The sequence below is a fragment of the Poeciliopsis prolifica genome, unplaced genomic scaffold (genome assembly GCF_027474105.1).
Source record: "Poeciliopsis prolifica strain line A6 unplaced genomic scaffold, Auburn_PproV2 SCAFFOLD007, whole genome shotgun sequence".
NCBI classification, from domain to species: Eukaryota; Metazoa; Chordata; class Actinopteri; order Cyprinodontiformes; family Poeciliidae; genus Poeciliopsis; species Poeciliopsis prolifica.
In genome coordinates, this window is record NW_026562382.1 from 17031079 (window position 1) to 17054970 (window position 23892).

The 23892-nt window shown below is 35.5% G+C and overlaps 1 protein-coding gene across 1 annotated transcript in view; it reads right to left on the minus strand.

Annotated features, from left to right (window-relative positions):
- Positions 1–23892, minus strand: part of lrp1bb (low density lipoprotein receptor-related protein 1Bb) — a 282327-nt gene that overhangs the window by 135855 nt on the left and 122580 nt on the right. Inside the window, exons 6-12 of the mRNA XM_055031925.1 lie at positions 21262–21519; positions 19543–19705; positions 13208–13430; positions 10891–11083; positions 10604–10747; positions 4603–4839; positions 4007–4187 (exon numbers count right to left, since the gene is read on the minus strand). Coding sequence (XP_054887900.1) covers positions 4007–4187; positions 4603–4839; positions 10604–10747; positions 10891–11083; positions 13208–13430; positions 19543–19705; positions 21262–21519 — 1399 coding nt within the window. The remainder of the gene's footprint in view (positions 1–4006; positions 4188–4602; positions 4840–10603; positions 10748–10890; positions 11084–13207; positions 13431–19542; positions 19706–21261; positions 21520–23892) is intronic.

Here is a 23892-nt window from a genome sequence, read left to right on the forward strand (position 1 = left end):
TCATAGATGTACAAAGCTACTAAACTGGGTTGCTAGTGCTGACTAACGCTGTTATGCCTTAGTTTCTTTTTTTTTTTTTTTTTGTGGCTCTAATACCCTTTATTTTACAGTGGATTGTCAGAAAACAGGGTTGTGAGAGGTGAAAGACATGTGGCAAAGGGCATCGGACCGGGACCCTCAGAAGGTTATGTAGAGGACTGAGGCCTCCGCCAGTGGTTCACACACCTTACACTCTGCACCACCACCTTACCCCTGCCAGAGTTTCTTATTTTGACAAGCAATTTGGTGTTACAAAAAAGTGTTTCAAGTGGTTCTAAATGTAAAGAAATGAAAGCATTTTGTGAAATATTAAGGGACGCTATATTAAGTCAGTTTGTTGCGTGTGATATGGCCCTGTTCCTATACTGCATGTCTTTTTGGAACAGGTACACCCCGTTTGTATTCATTATTGTTGTTGTTTGTTCTGAGAGTATGAGCACCCTTCCTTCTTAATGGAGTCATAAATTAACACATCCACTAATTGTGGATATAAAATTTAAAATAACTACTAAGATGGAAAATGGTGTTAAGCATAAAAGATCAGTACCATTTCCTAACTACATTATCATACAAGGTGTTCAAATACTTTTTAACTAAATAAATATTATTAGTTAATTTTAAAACTGTTGGCGTAGCGAGATGAGTGAATCTTCACCAATGGGAAAATAAAAATTCACAAAACATAGCCTGAAATTAAATAACATTATAATAGATTGTTGGGAAGTGTTTAAGAAACATCTGAATAATATCTGTAGCTGTAACAACTGTATGTGGCATGTATTGCATCTGTAAGGTCTCTTACTATTGTCACAGAACCGCTAACATGTCCAAATTGTCTGTGGTTGCCTGGTTTAGCTGGAGAGCAAATAACTGATAGCATTATATATGTAAAATTTTCTGGAGATTTATTTAGTTAAAGACATGTATCTTTGTAATATTTGTCCACTGATTAATTGCCAGGGAAATACACAGCAGTGTGAAGGTGAAATAAGAATCATCACATGTTGATATTTGATATTGTTATTCTCCAAGAAATTAAAAGCAGAAAATAAATAAATAACAAAACCTTTTGTCACAGAAATGTTTACCGACTAAAAGCCCTTATTGAATATGACCAAACTTTCTGTGATGGTAAATATTAAAGGCTTTAATCTGTTTTAAGTTTAAGTTTTTCACTAGGGAACAGCAAATTGGAAACCTCAAACTACACCGCCCACAAGAAGTCACTAAACATGGCTTTGAAAATATCTCAATTGAGAGAACCTAATATTTGGGTTACACACTTATTGGCAGGCACTGAAACCAGTGGGGTTTGTATCATAGCATCAACGGCTCCTTGAATAAGCAATTTTAAATGTTCGAGTGAATATGAAGAAACTATCTCAAAAATAGATCTAGTTCCATATAAGCAAAAGCAATGATTGTTTCAGATCCCCTGAATCCTGCCAAAAGTCTACATTTACATCAGATTTCCCATCAGTTATAAAGGTATACAGAGACAATGACTTGCACAAAATGTTTGTGCAAGTCATTTGCACAAAATGTTTTGACTATTCACATATTTCATTCTTAATGTAGCAAAACAGTGGAGAAAGTTACTAGTAAGCTGACACTCATGTCAACACAAACTGAAGGTGGCAATAGAGCAGAAAATAAGGTCTCAAGACTGCAGTGGAGAAATCTGTAGGAGAAGTGCAACCATTTCATGTGAAAAGAGCCTTCCAGCTGAGCAGATAGAGATCAAAGAACTGCCGGGGTTCTGGCTCAATGTTCGTTCACAAGCCTAAAGCTAGCTTTTCTAATCACCTGTGCTGTCAATGGGAGGGTCAGTATAAAAGTTATTAATCCCCAAACAAAGAAAATGGTGACATAATCGTTTGTCTGCAACTGAAAATTTGTCTGTATTTAATTTTTTTATGTTAAAGGTTTAGCGATCTGTTACTGTATGAATGTTACTTTGCTTTTAAACCATGCACAGTCAGTTGGAAATGTAAGAATGAAGAAGTTAGTGGTGGGGTATGAGTTCCCAAAACTGTAAAAAAAAAAAAGCAATATGCTTCAAAATCTTTGGAACAATCCCCTGAAGCTTGAAAATTAATCTCTGACTGCTATGGATTCAGTGGGTGGTAATATGATTTAAGCCTTAAAGTGTTAATCCTTAAGATCCTTAAGACACTCAATGAATTACAGTTTTGCAGCATAATGTCTGTATGCTAATCACCACCTTTGCTGGCAGAAACCACCATTGATGAATCCAAACAGGAACTCTGATGTGATCTACGAAGGCTGCAGAGAAGAAGCCAACAAACTGAAAATTGGATTACTAAGTTTTCAAGTGTGGAGCAAATATTTTCTTTTTGTAAAAGTTTTTCCTTTACAAAGAAAATGTTGTCATTTGCTCATTTGCAAGTCAATTTTTAAAAAAACTTTCATGTGACCTATTACTTGGTCAAAGGTCATCGTAAAAGTTTTAAAAATATGATGGTTTCCGGGATTAATCCTCAAAGTAATTACATTGGAAGCAACAGATAAAAATGTTTGACATTTTAAAGAACAGTGCTGAAAGTAGCAATAAAAATATCACTCCCACGATTTATCCAATAACAATACTTCCTTTGTAACAAAGACACATCAAGTTAAAATACAAGAGAACCTGTGGGTGTTGTAACAGTCATAGAATATCTTCAAAATATGCTCAGGAAAAGAAAAACAACTCTTTTAACCTGTTCTAAAGATCTCTTCATGACAGACAGCTGCAAAAAATTAAAAATAAAAATAAAAGAATTATTCTCACACAAATATTTTTATACATGTACATTGTTTTTCACAATTGACACCCACCTTGCATGTATGTGTCCGATGTCTTAAGAGAACCATCTTTTATACAACATATGAAAAACTCAGGCACTTTTATTTAGCAATGTATGTGATACCGTTTACCTGATTCATGGAATCACTAAGTATTTTCAACCACTTTTAGATGCAATCTGCATCCCTGTCAGCTGCTTGAAAAAATACTTTTCTGTTTAGACATCGCAGATATAAACATGTGGAGCTGGCTAAAATCTACTGAGATGTAAAATAGTAAGATAAAACAAAAAATTAAGTTTTCAATAATAAACACTAGAACTGGTAGGTCGTTTTGTGAAAATCTCACTATACATATGTGGAGAGAGAAACACTTTTTGCTACCTGTTAAGTCAGGTGGAGGATTTGTAATGCTTTGGGCATATTTATTTCTGTTTTTAAGAATATATGGCATCATAAACTATTTGAAGTACCAGCGCATTTTGTACCTAATTGTGTCTTTCAGAGTAATGGTCCGAAACATAGGGCCAGATCAGAAGGGAACCGACTCATGGACTCAGGCTTTTAGCAGTCATTACAGCAGGAGTGCCAAAAAGTGTGGCATCAGAGATTTCGCTAAAAATCCAAGTAAGTTTGGCTCAGATTCTGATTAAATATTCTGAAATTAAATTATTTTTTCTGTAATTCACAAGGGAAGGCTTTTGATAACTGTTTACATTTTGCTTTCAGTGGTTGGCTTAGCATTGAGGTTCAAAAAAGTGCTAGACTATTTTTTTAATTTTAAATATAAAGAAGCAAACCATATTTGATGTTCCATAAGATCACTACTATCAGTGCATTACAACTAAGTACTTAATTCAATGTACCTGTCATAACATTACTCTATAAATATCATCATAATACAATAGATTTTACAAGTTAACCCCTTAACTGGCGATGAAAAAGGTAGAATAGTCAAACACTAAATTTGTCCCATGAATGGGAAACTGCAAGTTAAGGGGTTAAGGAGAGTTAATTAATATTGCCTGGTCATGTTATTTTATTTTAACTTACCTGAGAGTCATATAACCATGCTATTCAATAATTCAGTTAAGCATGCTTTATAAATCAACCCTGGATAAACATTCTGACCTTCTCGGTATATGGTTTGAGGGTTTACCTGTTCAGAGGATCAACTACGATTGCTCTAGGGTGTGACATGTTTCCTTCCAACAGCGTCTTTCTGGTTTGAGAGGCTCTCTCCAGCCTGGCAACACTGATCGTCTTCCTGTAGCCATCGTTGGTCCAGTATAAATTATTTCCAATCCAGTCCACAGAAATACCCTCAACATTATCAAGTTCTGGAACAAAATCAGCACCGTAAAATATGATAGACATTTCTCAATATATATATTTTTTTCATTTCTTCTGAGATTTTTCAAAACTTACAATTAATAAAACAGATTATCATAAATGTTGTCAATATATTTTCACTGTACATAGTCATAACCTAAAAATAGTTGTGTTGTTTTTTGCTTTACACTTAAGAAGCAGACTCATTTATATCCTCTTGTCATCCCATATACTATATATGTGAAATTTTTATTGCCTAAAAACGAGAAAAGATATTTGAAGTGCAGGTTTTTTAGAAGCGCAGATGGTGCAAAAGCTATTTTATGACCATAGAAATAACAGAACAGGATCTTTTAAAAAGTACAATGAGCCTGACTTACAAAAGAAAAAAGAATTCAGAAGATACAAAAAACATTGACTCACCATCTTTGAGAATTGTCTCCCTGCTACTTCCATCTATGTTTTGACAGCCAATGAGGAAACTGGTAGTGTCAGCGAAGTAAATGTGTCCCATTTCTGCATGATAGTCTATGGCTCGAGGATTGACAAGGTCTTCAATAGGCACCATGTGCTCGTCACCAGACTTGATGTTCATATCCAGGCCACGAATGACCCCAGGACGCCCCTTACCATAGAAGAGGAAGAAATCGTTTTTGGGCTCTACAAAGCAAGAAAGGACAGACCTTTTTTTACTGTCATTGTCAATTAATTGGTCTAATTCATCAGTGCTGATCCGTGCATTAAACCCACTTAACAACCACATTGTTCTTATATGTTTTGCAAGTCCAAAGCCATCTATTCACTCTAATGGAGCCAGTAATCAGTGCCAATGACTCCCCACCCTCAATCACACCCTCACTGCAAAACTGCCACGAGAATAAAAGTAATGAATTGCTTTAGCAAACATTCACTTGCAGCGCTTACTTTGGCTTTGAATAGTGTTTCTAATCTAAATAAGATAGTGTTTCTGTAAGAAAAACAAACAGAAGTATGGAGCTAAGGGACTTCCTCAGTGGCATCTTTGTGTCGCATGGGGACTGTGTATACTTGAAACCTTGAAGAACCTCTAGAGGAAGAATAAGGAATGAAGTAGGGCTTCCCCGGAGAGAAGCAGACCTCTTTCCAGTCTCACCTAGTACCCAAGAGACTAGGATGCTGGAGGTGAGGACCACACATGCCTCAGTTCAATTTATCATTTTTGTAAGATAGACCAACTAACCAAGAGCCAATTAAGCACTGCTAGAGACCCAGATACCAAACTCTAAGAGTGACTGCTGTACGAAAAACTACATCGTTTAACAAAAACATCTCATTATGCTTTAGGAGATGAAGAGCAAGAGAGAGATAGTTGATGTCATCAGAACATCCACTAGAGAGGAATAAATCAAACATGTCATGCAAAAGCTCCCAAAGCTCCATTACTCTGATCGAAATCTTGTAGGCGCCCAAATTGTGTCATCAATTTGATCTTCGGCTTTTATTGTCATCTACACAATGTCCAACAATTGATCAGAGCAGCCCACAAATGCAGGCAAACTTAAACCCTCATTATGGCAATAATCTATCAGGCGTCCCAACAGGTCGATAGAACAACGTCACACTCGCATAAAGCTGTTTTCGCCTGCCCTCATCTTTATAACTGTCAGCTGAAGGCTCTGCCTGCACATAGCCAGCTCTATTATGACACATGACCTTCACAGGGACAAAAAAACAAACAGTAATCTTAGGCTGAATGTTCTTCTTTATACTTAAAAGGAGCTACTTGACAAAAAAAAAGCTGTATGAAAATGCTTCCTTCTTTCCATCCATCCATATCACACTACATTACTTAGTAATTGAATTAACATTTTTATACATGATCCCAATAATGAAATTTATAAGCACACTTTTGGTTGTTATGAACGATAAAAAGACAATTCAAAAAGGCAATGAAAACTTTAATCTGAAAACAACTGCAAACAGGGATGAGACTGATGGCTTGCATTATTTTCATCAGATGCTCATACTTGGACTAAAGTTTAACCCTCTTCAGGCAGGGGTTGCAGATTTGCAACAACTTAAACAGTCTTTTCAAGGAATTTGAGCCTGAGATGGTTAAAGCTACAGTCGAAGTTTGGTAGAAAATCCTTCTTATAGCCTCATGAACTGTCTGCTGTTCTTCATATCTTCCTTCAGAGAAACGTGAGTCGGTGCTTTACAGAAAATGAGAAGGAACCTCCACAGACAGCAGAAAGACCAACTGAAACATAGAAAGTGACTTTATTTACTGTTTTTGCATTGGAATATTTAGAATTGGGCAATTTTCACATCCTGCTGTAGGCCTCAGGCAAAAAGTACAATAATTACATTATGAAAAGTACACAGAGACACTAGATTTCTAATTAGCAACATCAACGCAGTACTAACTGTTCTAAACATGATCACAAACATTTTTGGAAAACTGTTTAGAACATTTTCACCAATATTACTGCTTGATGACTTAGCCAAAACATGAGGAATGCATACACCAATTCTCTTTCAGTATGAGTGTGTGAATCCAGGGTTGAACTGGTGACCTGGCTAGGGTGATAACCCTGCCTCTCACTTGTTGACCACTGGAAATAGGCACCAGCACCCCTGGTGACACTACTCGGGATAAGGATGTACAATTAAGGATGGATGCTAACAACTGCGGTTTTCTGGCTGAACCCAGATTACCAATTTTTAAAAAGCTTGACCCGTTGATTCCAACTTTGGCCGATAACAATTTTTTTTTTTTTTGTCTGAAATGTCATTAAATATAGGAAGAAAGTCACTGAATTGGTAATAGCAGTTGCTATAGAAGTTTGGGGCAGTTATTAGTTTTTCGGGGGCACTTACTTTTTTCACATGTGGACCATCTCGTTTTTCTCCTTAATAAATGGAATCCTCATTTGAAAGAAGTTTTTTAGTGTTATGATGACAAAAATGATCAAATATTTTTTCACTGCACTGTAGTTTTTCAGAAAACAAGTTAAAAGAGTAAAAATATAGCAGATTTAATTATAAAGCACAAGGAAGTGCATAATAATGAACAAAGAAGGATCAAAGAGAAACCCTGACATCTGTTGCACTTGTCACTCCTAATTATTGTTAACATTAAAGCATATTTCACCCTGAATTAAATAATCAACATACAGTATTTCTGCTGTTGCTGAAATCTATAAAGCTATTCATAGCATGAACACATCTTAATGGTATATGTCAGGACCTTTAAAAGTCCCAACCTACTTTTTAAAGCTAAAACATTGCAGTAAGTGAATTTTATCCATTACTTCAAGAGAAAACACTGTAATTATCCCAGGAAAAGGATCTCACTAGTCCAGTCAAGCTGAATAGCCTGAGCTCAACGAATAAGAGACAAGTGGAGGAATCTTAATTCACTGGATGTGAATTAAGATTCCAGTGAATTAAGATTAAGATTAAGAATGAGATTTTTAAAAGGTCCAGCAAGTCTTATTAATCATATGAGAAATAGGGCAAACGATTGTGTTCCAATGACAAAATTCTGCATGTTTAACAATTTAATTGCAACATAAATACAATACACCTGTTGCCTCTGGTTTCATCATAAGAGACTAAATAAGTCTCATAAGTCATTGTGCCATGCCTGAAAGCCCTCAAGAAATGGCACAGATCATGTTTTTGTTACAATAACAGGCAGACCAACTCCTTAAGATATCCAGAGATAGATACAAATAGGTAATGATTGTAGCATACACTGTGCTACAATTATCCCATTATTGTTTAATTGTTAGAGATCTTACACAGGGAAGCCACTTTTTAATAATACCTAAATACTCAATTATGTGTTTCTATTATATGATTTTACAAAATAGAAAGATTTTAAAAAAGAAAAGAAAAATATTTAATTATGCTTTGTGTGTATTTGGGATGATGGCAACACAATAAGCTCAATAATAGAGTTGGTGAACTGAATTTATTAGACACAAAATTTGACAGCACAGACTCTAAAGCATTCTCTTTTTGCAAGGTGTTTAGTATAGCACAACTGTTTATAATCCTGTTATTAATTTTCCATCATAGTTTTTTTTTTTTTACAATTTGTGAAGTGAGCCAGAAATATCAGCCGGAGAGTGTTTTAGGCATACTTTGTTTGTATCAAGTAGAAAAAACACTTTTGATATGGTTTCAATTTTGTGACTAAGTGTTGCTCTACTAAAAGTAGCCATCACGGTACAAGTGCATTCTAATTATAAAAGGATGGATGGACATGGCCACTAACAATATTCGAATATACTGTGGCACTTAAACAAAACTCAGTTCATACTTTGTAGAAAGTATTTCATGAAAATATCTCTTACATCTTTACACCATCAGTAGCAGTTTGAATTGGTGGTACAAGGCAGGGTGAATTGATTCATTTATTTCATTCAGGCCAAATTTTGATTGCACACTGAGTGTCGCAGTGGAAATTGAGACTCATAAAACCAGGCAAATTTATCCAATTTTGTTGAGCTTAAGTGAATTGTAGCCTCAGTTTCCTTTCATTGGCTGACAGCAGTGGCACCCACACTGGTTTTCTATGGTTTGACATTATAGACCTTTTAGAGATCAAATTCAGCAATGAGTGCTGATGTGAACTATTCTTTATATTATCTCAAACCACACCATCCATTTTTTTCTAACCTCTGACATGAGTAAGAAATTTTCATCCACATAACTGTAACTCACTAGATATTTTCTCTTTTTCAAATAATTTCCTATAAATCTAAAAGATGACTCTGTATGAAAATCCCAGATCACATCTAAAGTACTCAGACCAGCCAGTCTAACACCAACAAGTAACTTGATATGGGTAGGTAGGAGTGCCAAATATAATAAAAAAGTGAACGTATAAAAGTATTATTTAAATGTGTTACTTTTTAAAACTACAAATAAATACACAATTTATTAAACGTAAACTTAATTAATGTGTCTCAATTAAATGTATTGATTAAATTTAAATAATTAGGTATAATTATTTCATGACTTAAGAAATTATGTTCCTGTGCTGGAGCACATCATAAATTAAAATAAACTGTCAACTTCATCCATCAAACTCAGAGAGTGGGATTAGGAATGCTTCTATATTGTAATTGGCTGTAACAAGTCAAGACAACTTCTCCCAGATTTTCTTTAGCTTCGAGGTCGATATCTTTGCTGGAAAGTGCAAAAATAACATTCAAAGTTTTGCAATTTATTTACTGGGTGAGGAATTCCAGCCTAGTTTGCTCTAAAATATCTATAAGCTCACAAGAGAGCCTTAGCCAGTTGTAGCGAGTGGGTGGAGCCAATGTTGATCCCGACTGAAGTCTGTGGCAGCTTCTTCCATGCAGGACCTCAGTAAGCTCTCTTGTGAACTTATTAGAGGTATTTCAGAACAAACTAGACATACAGAGTCTGGAGTATTGCTCGCCCAGAGTTTGTAATAAATAAATCACAAAAATGTGTTGAAGTGATTTTCAAACTTACAGTAAAAATATTGACCCACAGTCAAAGCAACTAGAAGAAGTTGTCTAAACTTGCTGCTTGAAAGAGCCAATCAGATGTCAGGGTCCCTATAGAAGCAGCCCTACTCCCACCTACTGAGTTTGATGAAAAGGTGACAGTTTAAATGAATTATTGCTTTGCTTCACCACAGGAAAAATAAATAATTTATTAAAACATGAAATAATTATATCTGGTTTTTAAAATAAAATGTATACATTTAATAGAGGCACATATAAGTAATTATATATTTCATGAATCATTTATGGATAATATTCTAGTTTTAATGAATTAATGACACATTTAAATAACCATTTCATAAGTTATTTATTTAGAATAATTTGGCACTTTTCACTCTCCATAAGTTGAATATCCTTTTCCCCCGTTCTGATGACTGATTTGAATTTAAGTAGTCTGTCTTTTCAATATCTAGATAATATTAATGCACTGTGCTGCTGCTATGTGACTGGCTGATTCACTATGTGCTTCACATTTCAAAAGATGTATATAATAGTGTCTGGTTACTGTATAATCTGACTCCACCAGCCTAAATAGCGGTCTGCCACTACAATTACACTGGACGCAATCTACTTTAGCTCATTAGATCATTGGAAACAATTTCTCTCTCTCTGACTGCCAAATGAAAGATTTTTTTTCCCTCCATCTTGTCGTTTTTGTTAAATGAAATGATGGTGGTAGAATAGGCTTTTCATGAGGGGGTCAACTGGTAGGATTGCGGTCATTACAAGTCTGTCTATTAATTTCACTAAGATTTGGATACAAGGTTTGGCATTACAGAATAAAATTTAACAATTGTGAAAATATTAAAAACTAAAAGACAACTGACTATCATTTGAATACCCTATCGCTTAGTAACGCCTTAATTGATGGAGAAAAAAGGAAAATGTGTACTAACTTTTACAAGATGTTCCATCAAAACCAAGTCTGTAGCCAATACGGCAGCGGCAGGTTCTAGACTTGTAACTTCCACTCAGAAGACAAATCTGAGAACATCCTCCTGGCTTTCCATATGAATCCATTTCACATGCATGGCTCCTGACTGGAGAAAAACACAAAAAACCAAAACTAATGTTGTATGCCACAGATGTTTTTTTTTTCTCTCTAGTATACACCTTGTGAGTCACGGATGGTAGGCTGTGACACATACTTGCACATGTTTACTTATTGGAAAATGTCCTTTACCTTTTGGTTGAGCGAGTTTGTGGTAAACACGCAGGGCTCTCGAATTCCCCAGGCTGGCTAACGTCCTGCTCTCTGCTGTGATGTTGAACCTGTTCACCTGCAGCAACTCCACAGATGAACTCTCCTCTGAAGGGGAAGAGTGCAGGGCGTAGAGGTAGTCCTCAAACACAGCTAATGCATATACGTATGACACCTGAAACATAAGAAAACGCCAATTTGTCTTTTTTAAAACATAAGTCGAGCCACAAGAGAAAAGAGAAAACAACAAAGCAGATTCAATATGAGCTGTATCCCAAGCATCAAGCACAGGAGAGAAGGGAAATGGAAGTGTGGTCATCTAGTACGGTTGGCAGCCTGTCCAGGGTCAAAAGCTGGACTCCACTGGGAAACTGCTGGCCCTGACACAACCACCCTCCATGCTACATTTAGCAGGCTGACACCTACACAAAGCAACATGGCTGGATGAGCTATGTTCACAGGAAATACACCTATGCTCACTGCCCCACACCTATACATCAGGGGCATTGAGAAACAAGCTTCAGGAAAAAAAAAAAAAAAAATTAAACCACTCATCCATCTGTCTGTTTAGGTTCAAGATGCTACCAAGCAGATTTTAAACAGCTCCTTACAAAGAAAACTTTCCACACTGGATACTTAAAAAAAATTACAAAAGAATTAAAACAAATTCCAAATTAACTTAATTGAAATTTGATTTCATTAGGGAATAAAAAAGGATTTTTTTTTTTTTGCTTTCCTTTCAAAAAGTAAAGTTAGATGTTGTTTTTATGCTAAAAGTCAAGAACACAGGAAGCATGTCAGTACAGACGAAAAGTCTCACCCTGGGCATGAATGTCATTAATTTATGGGCCTTGAAAGGATGCATTTGAAACATTCTGTTCAGGGTCAAAATTACAGTATATCTGCAGGCATAAATATGTGTATGCACCCACAGTAAAATTTACTTAGAAAATCCTCATATGGACTCTCTTTGATCAAATTGTGTTCGTAACTTACAAATTGGACTAAAATCTGTGACTGTGCACTTGGCAAAGAAAAAAAAAGAACTTCTTGACACTGTACCAGTTGTCAAGGATTTTAATGACATCATCATTATTGTGAGTGTGTTTTGCTGCCTGAGGTTTTGTTGTGTTATATAAGGTGGACAGAATAATGAAGAACAGGGAATATCTCCAGGTAAATTACTGATACTTTGGTGCTCAAACAGGTTTATAATTCCAAACCCTAGAAAACTAGAAATCAATCTCAATAATGTGCCAGGAAAAACAGCAAAAATACCCACCTCCAGTTGACAATCATGTTAAGGTGTATTTGTATAAATGACATCTAATCAAATATTATTTGGAGATGTATATTTATATTTAAGCCTGTGTGTGTCATTCTGTAAAGGATGTGATTAGATAAAGCTTAATACTGCAGCCAGTTCTTGGTGTAAAATTATTTGAAGTTCTTGTTCTAGTCAATAACCATTCTGTTACAAACTATAAAGCTTTCAACCAGCAATGCCAAGTGTGAGTGTTTTCACTAGCACAATAAGCCCGACTTATAAACTAAGCATCAAGTTGCACAAAACAATATTTTATCAAAAGCTCAGTCCAAAATTGGAAAAGTTGAGTAACATCATTAAAAATATGAATGAGTTTAATATGAAATTAAGTCTAATAAAAAACGAAAGAGTAAAGAGGCAGCTTGTTAACATGAACACAAAATTCACAGTCTAGGAGAAAAAAATGAGGCTCTGTATGAAATTTGATATGCAGATCCAATGGCATTAAGATCCTCAGTCTAATGAGGGCACAAGCAAATGTGAACAAGGCAATATCATCCAAAGAACACCTGCATACATAATAAAGTGCAAAGATGTATGTTCTTTTTTTCCTCATAAAGGCTGAATTTCTCATTCACATTAGTGGCAATGGCCTTTTAATGAATAATCATAATTTGCAATGAAAGGGGCTTAAAAGTGTACTACAGGGGAAGAAACTATTGATATGCTCATTTCGAAGACTGCTTCACATGTGACGCAGTTCTTTCTATTTAATAAAACATCAAGGTTTCAAAAGACCTTTTCTATGAAAATGAAGAGTGAATTAAAACCCCAGACACTGAATGTACCACCTGCCTCGTATCATGGTGCCCAAATGAAAAAAATACCCTAGAACTCTGTCATGTCATAATTTGACTTTCTCAAGGGAAGAGAAATGCATTGCTGTAAAGAAAAGCATCTAACATTTATCTAAAATGGCTCCTTAAATGTAGAAGGAAAAAAGCTGTGCTTACAGTAAAATGTGACACTCACTTGGATGCCATGGATAATGGTGTGCCTGTTCCTGCCATGGTAATCCACAACGTCAATGTAATCCAGGTAGGCATCTGCCCAATATACAAGCTTCTTGATAATATCCAATGCGACAGCAGTGGGTTGCTCAATTTTATAATCCACTAGTCGGGTCCGGTTTGAGCCATCCATGTTGCACCGCTCAAGCTTGGCCACATTCCCATAGTCTGTGATGAACAGCATTCTAGAGAAGAACATAGAGACAAATGCCAACTGAAATTACATTCATTTTTTTATGGATACTTTGTGTTGGTTAGTATAAGCCAACAGATGGAATAGCACCTTGCATTGTATTAACTTTGAATAAATATGTTCAAATAGTTCGGTTTAGTTTTATTAGATGGGGAGAACACTGCCACTTAAAACCAGATCTGATACCAGAAAGAAACCATTTATGAAAAAAAAAATATATATATAAATGACATAAATGGAAACTAATGAGTAAAAAAAGGAGGCAAAAGACAGAAAATCCATAAAGATGGACTAAGTACAGAATTAACACACATATCTAAAAAACAGAATTTGATTTCTTTAGATATTTTAAGATTATGATTTTGTTTATATAGTGCCACTTATTTGTAGTGATAGATGACCAGATGAAATGATCCTCTCCCATGCTACTACTAGTGCACAATTTATAGCACCACAAATTACTTTAGTGCAGAAATATTCTTGCTGTTTTGGCATAAAATAGAATGCAAATGACTAAAAAAAGACAAGTTTCTCTTTAACTCACCTCATGTTTATACATGGAAGGGGTTGTGCCAAGCTGTTCATGCCTGCTTAGCACTAATACATTCTGTTGCACAACTAGCTTAAGTTCTGGCTTGATAAATTGGTGTGCTCTTGTTTTCAACTTTAAACTTGACCAGAAGAAAAAACTGCTTTCACAAAGACAATAGGCAAGGGCTCGTATAGACTAACAACCAATCAAAATGTGAGAACAATGTTGAAAAATAAAAACTAGGTAAGTTATGTTTTTAGTCTAATTGAAGAAAGAAAAAATAGACAATAAAAACCCTGAGCTTTGACACAAATAGCATGCGCTATTATCGTCCCACTGTCTTGATATCAACTTTTGTGGCATTTAAATAAGTCCTGTGAAATATAAGGGACGATGTTCTGTCTACCATGAGATACGATTATGAGATATGGATCATGACTAAAAAAAATAAAATGCTGGTTGCAAGTGGTCGAAATAAGCTTCCTCGACATCGTGGCAGGACTTATCCTCATAAATTGGATAATGAACTTCATCATCTGGGGACAGCTCAAAATAGCGCTTCTGCTTCTCTATAATAACTGGACACAGTTGAGCTGGTCTTGGCGTTTGTTCAGAAAGTCCCAGAACTTTTTGGTGGGACTTTATATCCCATTTGGCTTGGGAATGTCTGGAAATCCCATACAGAGAACCGGAGAGTGTCGTAAGGATATGACACAAAGCATAACGACAGCATGAGCTGTCCATTAAAAACGAGAAATACACTGAGAAACAGAATTTGATGTAAATAACACATCGGTGATAACACATTGGGAATCCATTGATGCCAAGGGGCTGCTTTTAGTATTTTAATTAAGTGGTGTTTAGAAAATCTTGCTCTGAATCCTGTGTTCCAGATTTCCTATCAACGCACCTTGTCACATGACTGTCAGGATGTAGTGAAGAAGTTGTGCGCATTTATAGAAGGGGTCAAAAAAGGCAATCTCTCTCTGGTTTTGGTTAATCACTGGATGTGCTTTAGTGGGAGAAGAACCCTATAAAACACCTCATCTTTCTTACCAGTCAACTATACTCAAAAGCTAGCCACACCTTAAACCTCACATCTACTTGCAAAATTGACTCTATAACTCTCTAACCTCTCTTGTTAATATTTTTATTATATCTTATATCTTATAATGTCTCGAGTCTCCGAGAGCAACAAAGTCGCTTTTTGTTGCATAACTACAATGACAAGGAAGCCATAGCTTTCATCTCTTTGGGTAAAGGTCCCCTGGGGTATAACTATACTTTTCAAATTGCTCAAGTCTGCCACTTCTACATTTATTAGGAAATAACTGTCATTCTTTCTTTCTGCTTCTGACTGAGCTCCCACGGTTTCTTTGAATAACAAGGTACAGAGAACGACAGGAAGCTGACCTAATCTGCACAAGTTAAGTTTAAGGAGAGACAGAATGTCCTTTGAACCTTAGACCTGGCTGCAGAGAGAAACTGTCTATGTCTGCAAGAACCCTAATCCTCCAAAGAAATGTGATTGTATGTGGCATATCAATGATTGCTTTCCAGAATTAGGGGTGGTGCTGATTTTGTAGTTCTTCATTCCACAGTTGGAAAAAGACCCACATGGATCCTGGAAATGAGCCCCCGTGATAAATAAACTGCATGGGACCAAAGAAAATGTTGGGTAGGTCTCATGATGAAAAATAAGACTCGTAAAGCAGGGAATGAGACAGAAAATCAAAATAAACACTACAGAAGGCAGTTTCTTTTCTCTGTCAGTGTACTTTTCAAACATTGAAAGTAGTTAATAATTATTTTATGCTAATTAGTCAGGTTGGTTTCAAACTGAACTTCTCAAATGAATACCAACAGACAAAATATAATGACTATGTCAGTCTCTGAATCTTTTGAACAATATCAATTTATACTTTTAAATGTCAGATAATTTTAAACATTTTTTATAGCTGGGCAAAAAAAACAAAACAAAAAACAAACAAAAAAACTATGCAAGTTTTATTTTATTTATTTTAAAATAGTTCAAATTTTAAACTTTTTTTTTTTTGCTTGTCTTGTTTACATTTTTGAGATGATCTAAGGTTTGTACAAACATAAATGACCCATGCTAATCTCCTATTAATCAGCAGGACTTTGAAGAAAAGCATATGTATGTAACAATGGCCCAGGTTAACATATGATGCAAATTTATGTTCAAATATAACTGTTTATTTTTGGTAGAGTTTTGAGACATCTTAAAATAAAAAATGTTCAAAATTCACAGTAAATAGAGAACAAACTTGCAGCTGAACATAAAGCTAAAATGTGGTTTAAGAAACTAATAAATCAGGGAGCTGATTACAAATGCACCTTTCACTTTTCAGAATTTTTTTTTTTCTTTTGGAAGACACCGTGTCTGCTTTACAATTATATACTGCTTTGTTTTGGTCTATTACAAATACTACAACAAATTATGTTTCGGTTATGGATTAACAAAACTTTGTAAAAGTATTGAATCAATTGTATTCTGCAAGTTTGTGAGCACAAATAAAAAATTTTACTTTGGGTCTGCTTTGCTCTAAATGAAAACTTTTCAAAAACAAATTTTAGAAAGGCAATAAAAGAGGACTTTTGATCATGTTGTATTATGAAGAATTTTGTGGTTAAGTGCACTATGTCATCAATTACTTTTTTCCTCTACAAAAACAAGAAAAGGCTGTCCATCAAATCCTTTTCTATGTAGCAAAGTTAAAATGCCGTATCCAATAGAAAAAGAGGCAGGGAGACATCATGAGACTCAAACAAGGATAAAAATTGGAGTGCCAAAGCAGGGCATATTCTATAAACACTGTTCTTCCTGCTGTGCCGCTATCCAACACCTCCCTCATTTCTTTTGTTTTCACTCCATTGCTCCAGGCTGACAGACCTCTCTCAGGCCCACTGCTTCAGAAACAGCTGTACCTATTTCTCACCAATTAGAGTCAGTAGGAGTGCACAGAAATGTTCTGTCTTATACAGTCAATCTAGCCCTTAACCTAAAATGTGATAAGGTATTATTGTAGAACAAAATCCCTCAACTGCTGACTTGCAGTAACAAAAGGTGGATTCACAGTTTAAACACATTCTCAAACTTGCTTCATATTTACCAGAAGCTGTAGTATATTCCAGGAACTGAACTGCATTTAATGAGAGCAGAGATGCAGCCGACCAAATCAAAACTGGTCATGCCATTAGGAAACCAACAGCAAATTATTTTGATTAGACCTGCCGGCATAATAGCAGCCCAAGTTGATGAATAAAGCAGAGTTTTTTTACAACAAAAAATACCACAAAGTGGTAATGCAGTTCTGCCTCATCTGCTTCAACTTTCAGATTAATTATGCAGGGTGTTAACATGCAAGATTTATACTGTTTTGTCATGGCCTTAAGGGGATGGTCACGGCAGAATAAGAAAAGTAGCTTAGAGCAGAAGCAAGGTGTTCTCAAATTCAGCCATGTTTGGATAGAAACATTTTACCACAAGCATCGGCTTAAATTAAACACGCTGTCTTTGAATTTCAGACCATTCCTAAAAATCCCAGACAGAAAAAAAAGGTATGTTAAAATGTTACTTTGATTCCAAGTTTACTGCCAAATCTTTGCTATAGGCTCGCTTTTGCCGGCTAAGCAGAGGTAGAAATGCAAAAATGACTGAATTCTTGATAATTGGTGCACAGTTTGATAAAGCTTGTGCATGCAGTTTACTTAAATGATTTGCTTATTTTTTTATCACTCTGTCTTACTTAAAGTGCTAAAAATCTTCTTTCAAAAAGTGTGATCCTGAACACAGCCCACCACATGCTGTTATAGTGTTCACAGGGGGTATAATGTGTTTTCCTCTATCCTTACAGACAAACATCCAATGATGGAAAGTCCAGCAGGGACATTTTTTTCTGTGGCAACATCAGTGAATACAGATGAATGTCTGGAGAATTTGAGCTTTCCGAGGCGTCATCAGCTGCCTGTCAAATTAAACAGCTCAAATAAAAAAAGAGCTTAGCCATAGGAGAGAATGCCTTCCTTCTTGGATAAACATATTTTTATTTGTGTGAATACTGAAAACCATTCACTCCATAGTGATCCTCTTGCTCTTTCAAATTGTTCTTTTAAAATGACAAAAAAATGTCAATTTTTTTGTCATTTCAACCTTTTACAGTTCAAAACATTCAGGACATAATGATTATGGCTTCCATTATTTACTTATTTATATTGTTTTCCTAAAAATCAAAAAAAGCTTGGTTTGCACTGAGCAACAACAACTGGTTTAGAATACAGGCTTTCAAAAGAATTCTAAACTACCTGAAAGTGAAAGGTGAGAACATACCATTCTGGTTTTACTCTCTCTTCATTGACTTCCAATTCATTTTAGAATTCATTGAAAGTAATATTTGTATGGTTTAAGTTTCTGAATGGCAGTGTCCTTATTGAATGTCAAAACTTCTGTATATATATGTGGGTTCGATGTCACTCGCTAACAATAGTGGATCTGATGCTTTCAACTGTGTGCAACTGTTCTTAAGAAATTTTAATTTCAATAAATCAATCAATCAGTCAATCAAATTTTATTTGTATAGCACATTTCAGCAGCAAGGCATTTCAAACTGCATCGTGCCTTATATAAAAAAAAAGCTCATACACTTTTCTGAGCACTAAAAAAATCAATACATAAATCAGGTTAGGTTTGCCAAAAATAATAAAATGGATCATTACACGAATACTACATTTTGACTGAAATGAGTTTCTTCCACCATGAGCACATGTTCATCAGTTTTTTACTTCTCATCTCTAACGTTTGTCCTGCTTCAACCATTCGAATGTTAGATCATTCATATATTTTAGGAGTTTATGATGTTTACCTGTGCTCTTAGGTCATTATGTTAAGATATATGTGTAATTTATATTTTCTAACATATAAAATTTCCATTAAATTTCAATTTTTAATATGTTTCACAATTTTTACAAAATCACAGATTAAGACAGTATATATTCAAGCTAATAGCAACGTGTTATGCATGGATAACTGGTGAATCTAGCCAGTAATTTGGCTGAATATGAAGAGAGAGTAGGAGCTTTTAGTAATAGCTACAGGTACCGTTGACCTGAGTTACAAACACACAAACTTTGAAACATGCTGCTTAATCTAATCAATTCTTCAATGACTTTTGCTTCTTTGTAGTTACAGAGTCAATTTTCTAGAAATATATTTTTACATTTAATTTTGACATATAAAAAAGAAAATTAGTGTTGAATCTGAATTTATTTTAAAACTACAGACTCAGGGGTTTTGCACTTTTTGCCTTTAAAAGAATCCTGTTAACATGTTATTTTCAAATATTTTACCATTAAACTGTGCAGGGATTTCTGCATCACTGCAAGTTTCAGCAGTGAAGCAGGAAATTTGAACTAATAACATTCACACTGCAATTTTGCAGAAAATACAGCCCTTCAAATCTTGTGTTATTTTTGCTCTTGCATAAAAAATGCATGACAGAAAGTTATTTGGAGCTTTCAGAGAAGATATGACTTTTGTTTGCACTTTACTCACCCCATGAGAGGATCCAGAGCTATTCCTTTTGGATTCAGCAGGTCTAGTTGAAGAATTGTTACACATGTGTCCCCAGCACGATTGCAGACGAATACCTTGTCAGAGGCATGTTCAACAAAATAGAAGTTTCCTGTCAGCCAGTCAATGGCCATCTGCTCCAGATCTGCAATGAATAAATACATAACAGATGTTGTCACTGGGCAAATAACACAAATAACTGTACATGTAACATTCAAAATAATTTTTTTTAGTTGATACTTTGGCAAGTATTAAAAAAAATCTATCTATCATCATACTGTAAGTTGTCTTAAACAATGTCTAAACATTTGCAAACTCGTAGACTTAAATATGCTTCAATATTTCCTTTAGACTATTTGCCATTATTTCTGAGAAGTGCATCATATCTGTTTTGCATGACATTGACCAACTTTTGGGCCAGTAAATGGGTATTTCAGCCCATAATGATTAGATACATAATAAATAATTATTATAATGAGAATCTGCTGAGTTTATCATATGAACTACTTCTCAGTTGAAGGCTCCTAAGAACAGGTCTAAACACCAGCATGGAGGAGCATTGTTGCAATCATATCCCGAGGAAGAGTGAGAGGCCCATTTCAAGGTGTTTCATATAATGGACAGTAAAATTTCTTTTAAGTTATTTTTGATACATACAACATTTTCATAACTGAAGGTAACATAAATACTGCACTGTGATATATACATAATACCTCTGCAGCCCCCTTTAAACAATGGCCACTGAAACCTCTTCTTGCATATAATACACAACCACACAAATTGAGTTTCACCATATCATTTTAACGTTGCCCTTCTTTTAATTAATTATGCAAGTACACAATATCAGAATCATGCATGGAATGACAGCAGCGTGTTTGTTTTCTAGTGCTACACAAGACCGACTCGAAGCTTATCTGCCTTGTAGAAATATATTTTTTTTGCAAAAACACTGACTGATCTGGATAGTGACGCAGAACTATTATTTTGAATACAACTGTATTTAATAAACCCCCTGTTTTGGCCTTAGGGATTGTAATTTAGAGTTCTTTTGAGATATTTTTAATAAATTCCAAGCACTCCCTTGAGAGACACCATCGTCTTTCATAGAAGTGACACTATTCAAGGTTATGAATACTAGGTTTGATATGTAAAACTGGCATAAAACTACTTTTTAATTTTACTATGGCTACAGATAATTCTTACTTTCTGAAATTATTTTGTGCATACCTAAGTACGGATAATGTACATGCTTAGTAACTTCAGATATAACTGTTTCTGTGAAAATAAGATGAGCTGCATTCATGAACCCTAAATCAATTGTTGCCGATTTATGTTTCCAATAAACTATAGTGGAAAAGGAATTCAGAAACATCAATGCTTTTGATGCCTGCAGGCAGAGTGACAGCTATAGGATAAAGGTGAATCCCAAAATTGCACAGGCTAACCTTTCTTAAACTGCACAGATAATGAGGAGCTAGAGATGCCTTGCAGCTAAGAGCGTAGAGAAGAGAGAGCCAGAGCAAAATAATGTTCAGCCGATTTGTGAAGAAGCATTTTTTAATACATACCAAAGCTTAAAGACATGCAATTTTTTTTTTCCTTTTCTTTATGTAAATGAGTTAAATCCATCAATAGAGTAGCATCAACAAAGGACTACGTAATAGTAAGAACTGAGATCTGGGAAGAAAAAAAAATACATACGTTGTATACTCCGTTGTGTTTTTATTTCTTGTTCCCGTGTGAATCCACGTAGATTCCTTATTGCGGTGCAGCGGAGTTGCCCAGAGGACTCTGTAGACAGTGCCCAGCATACCCTTTCCTGGTTGTGCTGGAAATCCAATGCCAGTGTTCCATTTACACTTAGGGACCTCAGGGGCTGAAAACCCGTTCCATTTAGATGGGTGATGACAATACGATTTGAGCTACCAATAAGAAGCACTGGATGGCTGTCACCAGGATCTAAAATAAATGGAGAAAAAAATAAAAGAAGGAAAATTGTTTATTTGACAAGCACAATTTTCACTCAGGAGCTTTTCCACTTTCTTTCAAACCATAATATTGATGCCTGGTTATGTTTCCACCATGTAGTGAACTTTGACAGGCTTAAGATTGGTATCTTAAAATCCCCATAGACCATTTATCCGCTGTGTGTGGTAGTAATGCTAACTAGACTGAGCATTTACAACAGGCTATGCTAGCTATAGCATAGCACAGACTGAGCGGTAAAGGGGAAGGAGGATGAGCAGCCACACAAGATGGTGATTGACAGCGCTAAGACCCACCTCCTGCCTCTGATTGTTTTTCTTGTTTTTTTATCGATAGTACTAGGAGAAGGCAGTTTAATTTTTATTTTTCACAGATTACCTCTCATACCATACTGTCATGACACGTTTTAAATATATATAAGATTGTTTTAAATAAAAGTTACATACTGCAGCTTTAATTTCACTTATGACTATCTTGGTAATTATTTTTCCTTCGCTAATTAAATGTGGTGAAATGGAGGCAAACGGTAGTAAGTAGCTAAGCTAACTATGCTAAATGATTGATAATCTCTCACAGTCTTCCAACCTCTCTTGGAGAAAAAACTGGGTTACAAATTGACACTCTTTCTTTTGTCTGTCTTCTATTTCTCTCAACCACGCAGTTTTTCTTAAAACTTGACTATTTTGGCGGTATAGTAAGGTACGGTAGCTCTTGTCTCGGACTAACTGATGCTGAATACTGTCACGGTCAAGTGAACTAAGCCGGAACAAACCATTCCATGAAGATGCAGGGGGGTGTTCGGTTCAAATGAGAATATTTGCCTTTTGGTCTGGAAGGGGTAACATTTAATTTTTACTGCTAAAAACAAGTTTATGACAAAAATCTGTTTTATTCTGTTTCTATTTTAAAAAATAAAATTTTGGGGAAGCCTTCTGTTAGCAGTGGGCCTTTGGAATTGTCCTAACTTTTCCCCCTATGTAACTACCGATGGTAGCTGTTTAAGGTCTCTCTTTTTTTAAGCTGTTTAACGTCTGTTTCTTTGCACCTCCGTGGTTTATTTTTCCTGAGGACATTCCAAATGATTTAACTGGCCAATGTTTGTGCAATGGCTCTTATTGATTTTTCCATCTTTTCTGAGCTTCACAGCTGCTTGTTTTTTTGCCCATAAACAGGCTCTTTGGTTTTCATGTAACTGGAAATTCTGTACACACAGGCAAAACCCAACAGAGAATACGTTTAGTGCTGTTCATTGTTTAAATTATTTGAGTAAAAGGACATAGCTTAAAAAAAAAAACTCCAACTACTACCAACTCCTACATGTTGGTAGTAAAATTCACCAACATGTCCCACTACTTTGACCCCAAGATGGTGGTGCTCTGTAACAAGCAATGCTGTCCTGAAATCTAGATATAAATGCATGGAACTGTAATCTAAAATTTTGATTTCTTGTTTCATCTTTTAATGTTAAATCCAAAATGTTTGCCATTCACAGAAAAAATAAAGAAAACTGGTACCACTATTGCAATTATGGAATGTAAAATTTCAGACACTTTGACACAGTCCGAATCATTGCTTAAATTTTTTAAGTTACTTGAATTAGGATGTTTTGTTTAGAGATTTTTTTTTCCCAAGAAGTTTCAGTGTTTCTTAATAGACCTAATAAACAATTGGTAGTGGGTAGCACAACGGCATTTTGATTTAATCCTTCAGCAATCAATGAGCTAATTTCTAGAACATCATTTGTTGGTTTATGAGGATGAGTGACTAATTGGGCCTTGTCATTCTGTCATGGTGTGATAACACTGAAATTCATGCCAAAAAAGCACAAAGACAAAAGAACACTTCAAGCAAATCACAGAAAAGGTTACTGAAAAGTATAGGTCATACAATGGATATAAAAAAAATCTCTAAGGTGCTCAATATCTCCTAATCCATAATCAGCAAATAGAAGGTATATGTCACATGTGTAAATCTGCCTGCATCAGGTTGTTGTTGCATACTGAGTGACCGTGCAAGAAGGGCATATGACTACAATAAAGGCGTCACACGCTTCAGTAGCTGAAATTGGAGAAGCTCAGCACACAATCACCGTTGCCTGGATTCTTCGCCAGTCAAAGCTTTATGGGACAGTAGCAATGAGAAAGTCAGGCTTGAAGAAAACTCATATTCAAGTTTCAGTGTAGTTTGCCAAAAGGCATGCGTGAGACTTCATGGTCAAGAAAATTTACTGGTGGTTTTCACCATCAGACGAGACAGTATACGTTTGGTGGGCACCAAACACTGCAAATAACCACAAATTCACAGACTCCACTGTGAAAAATGGCAATAGGAAGATCATGCTGTGGA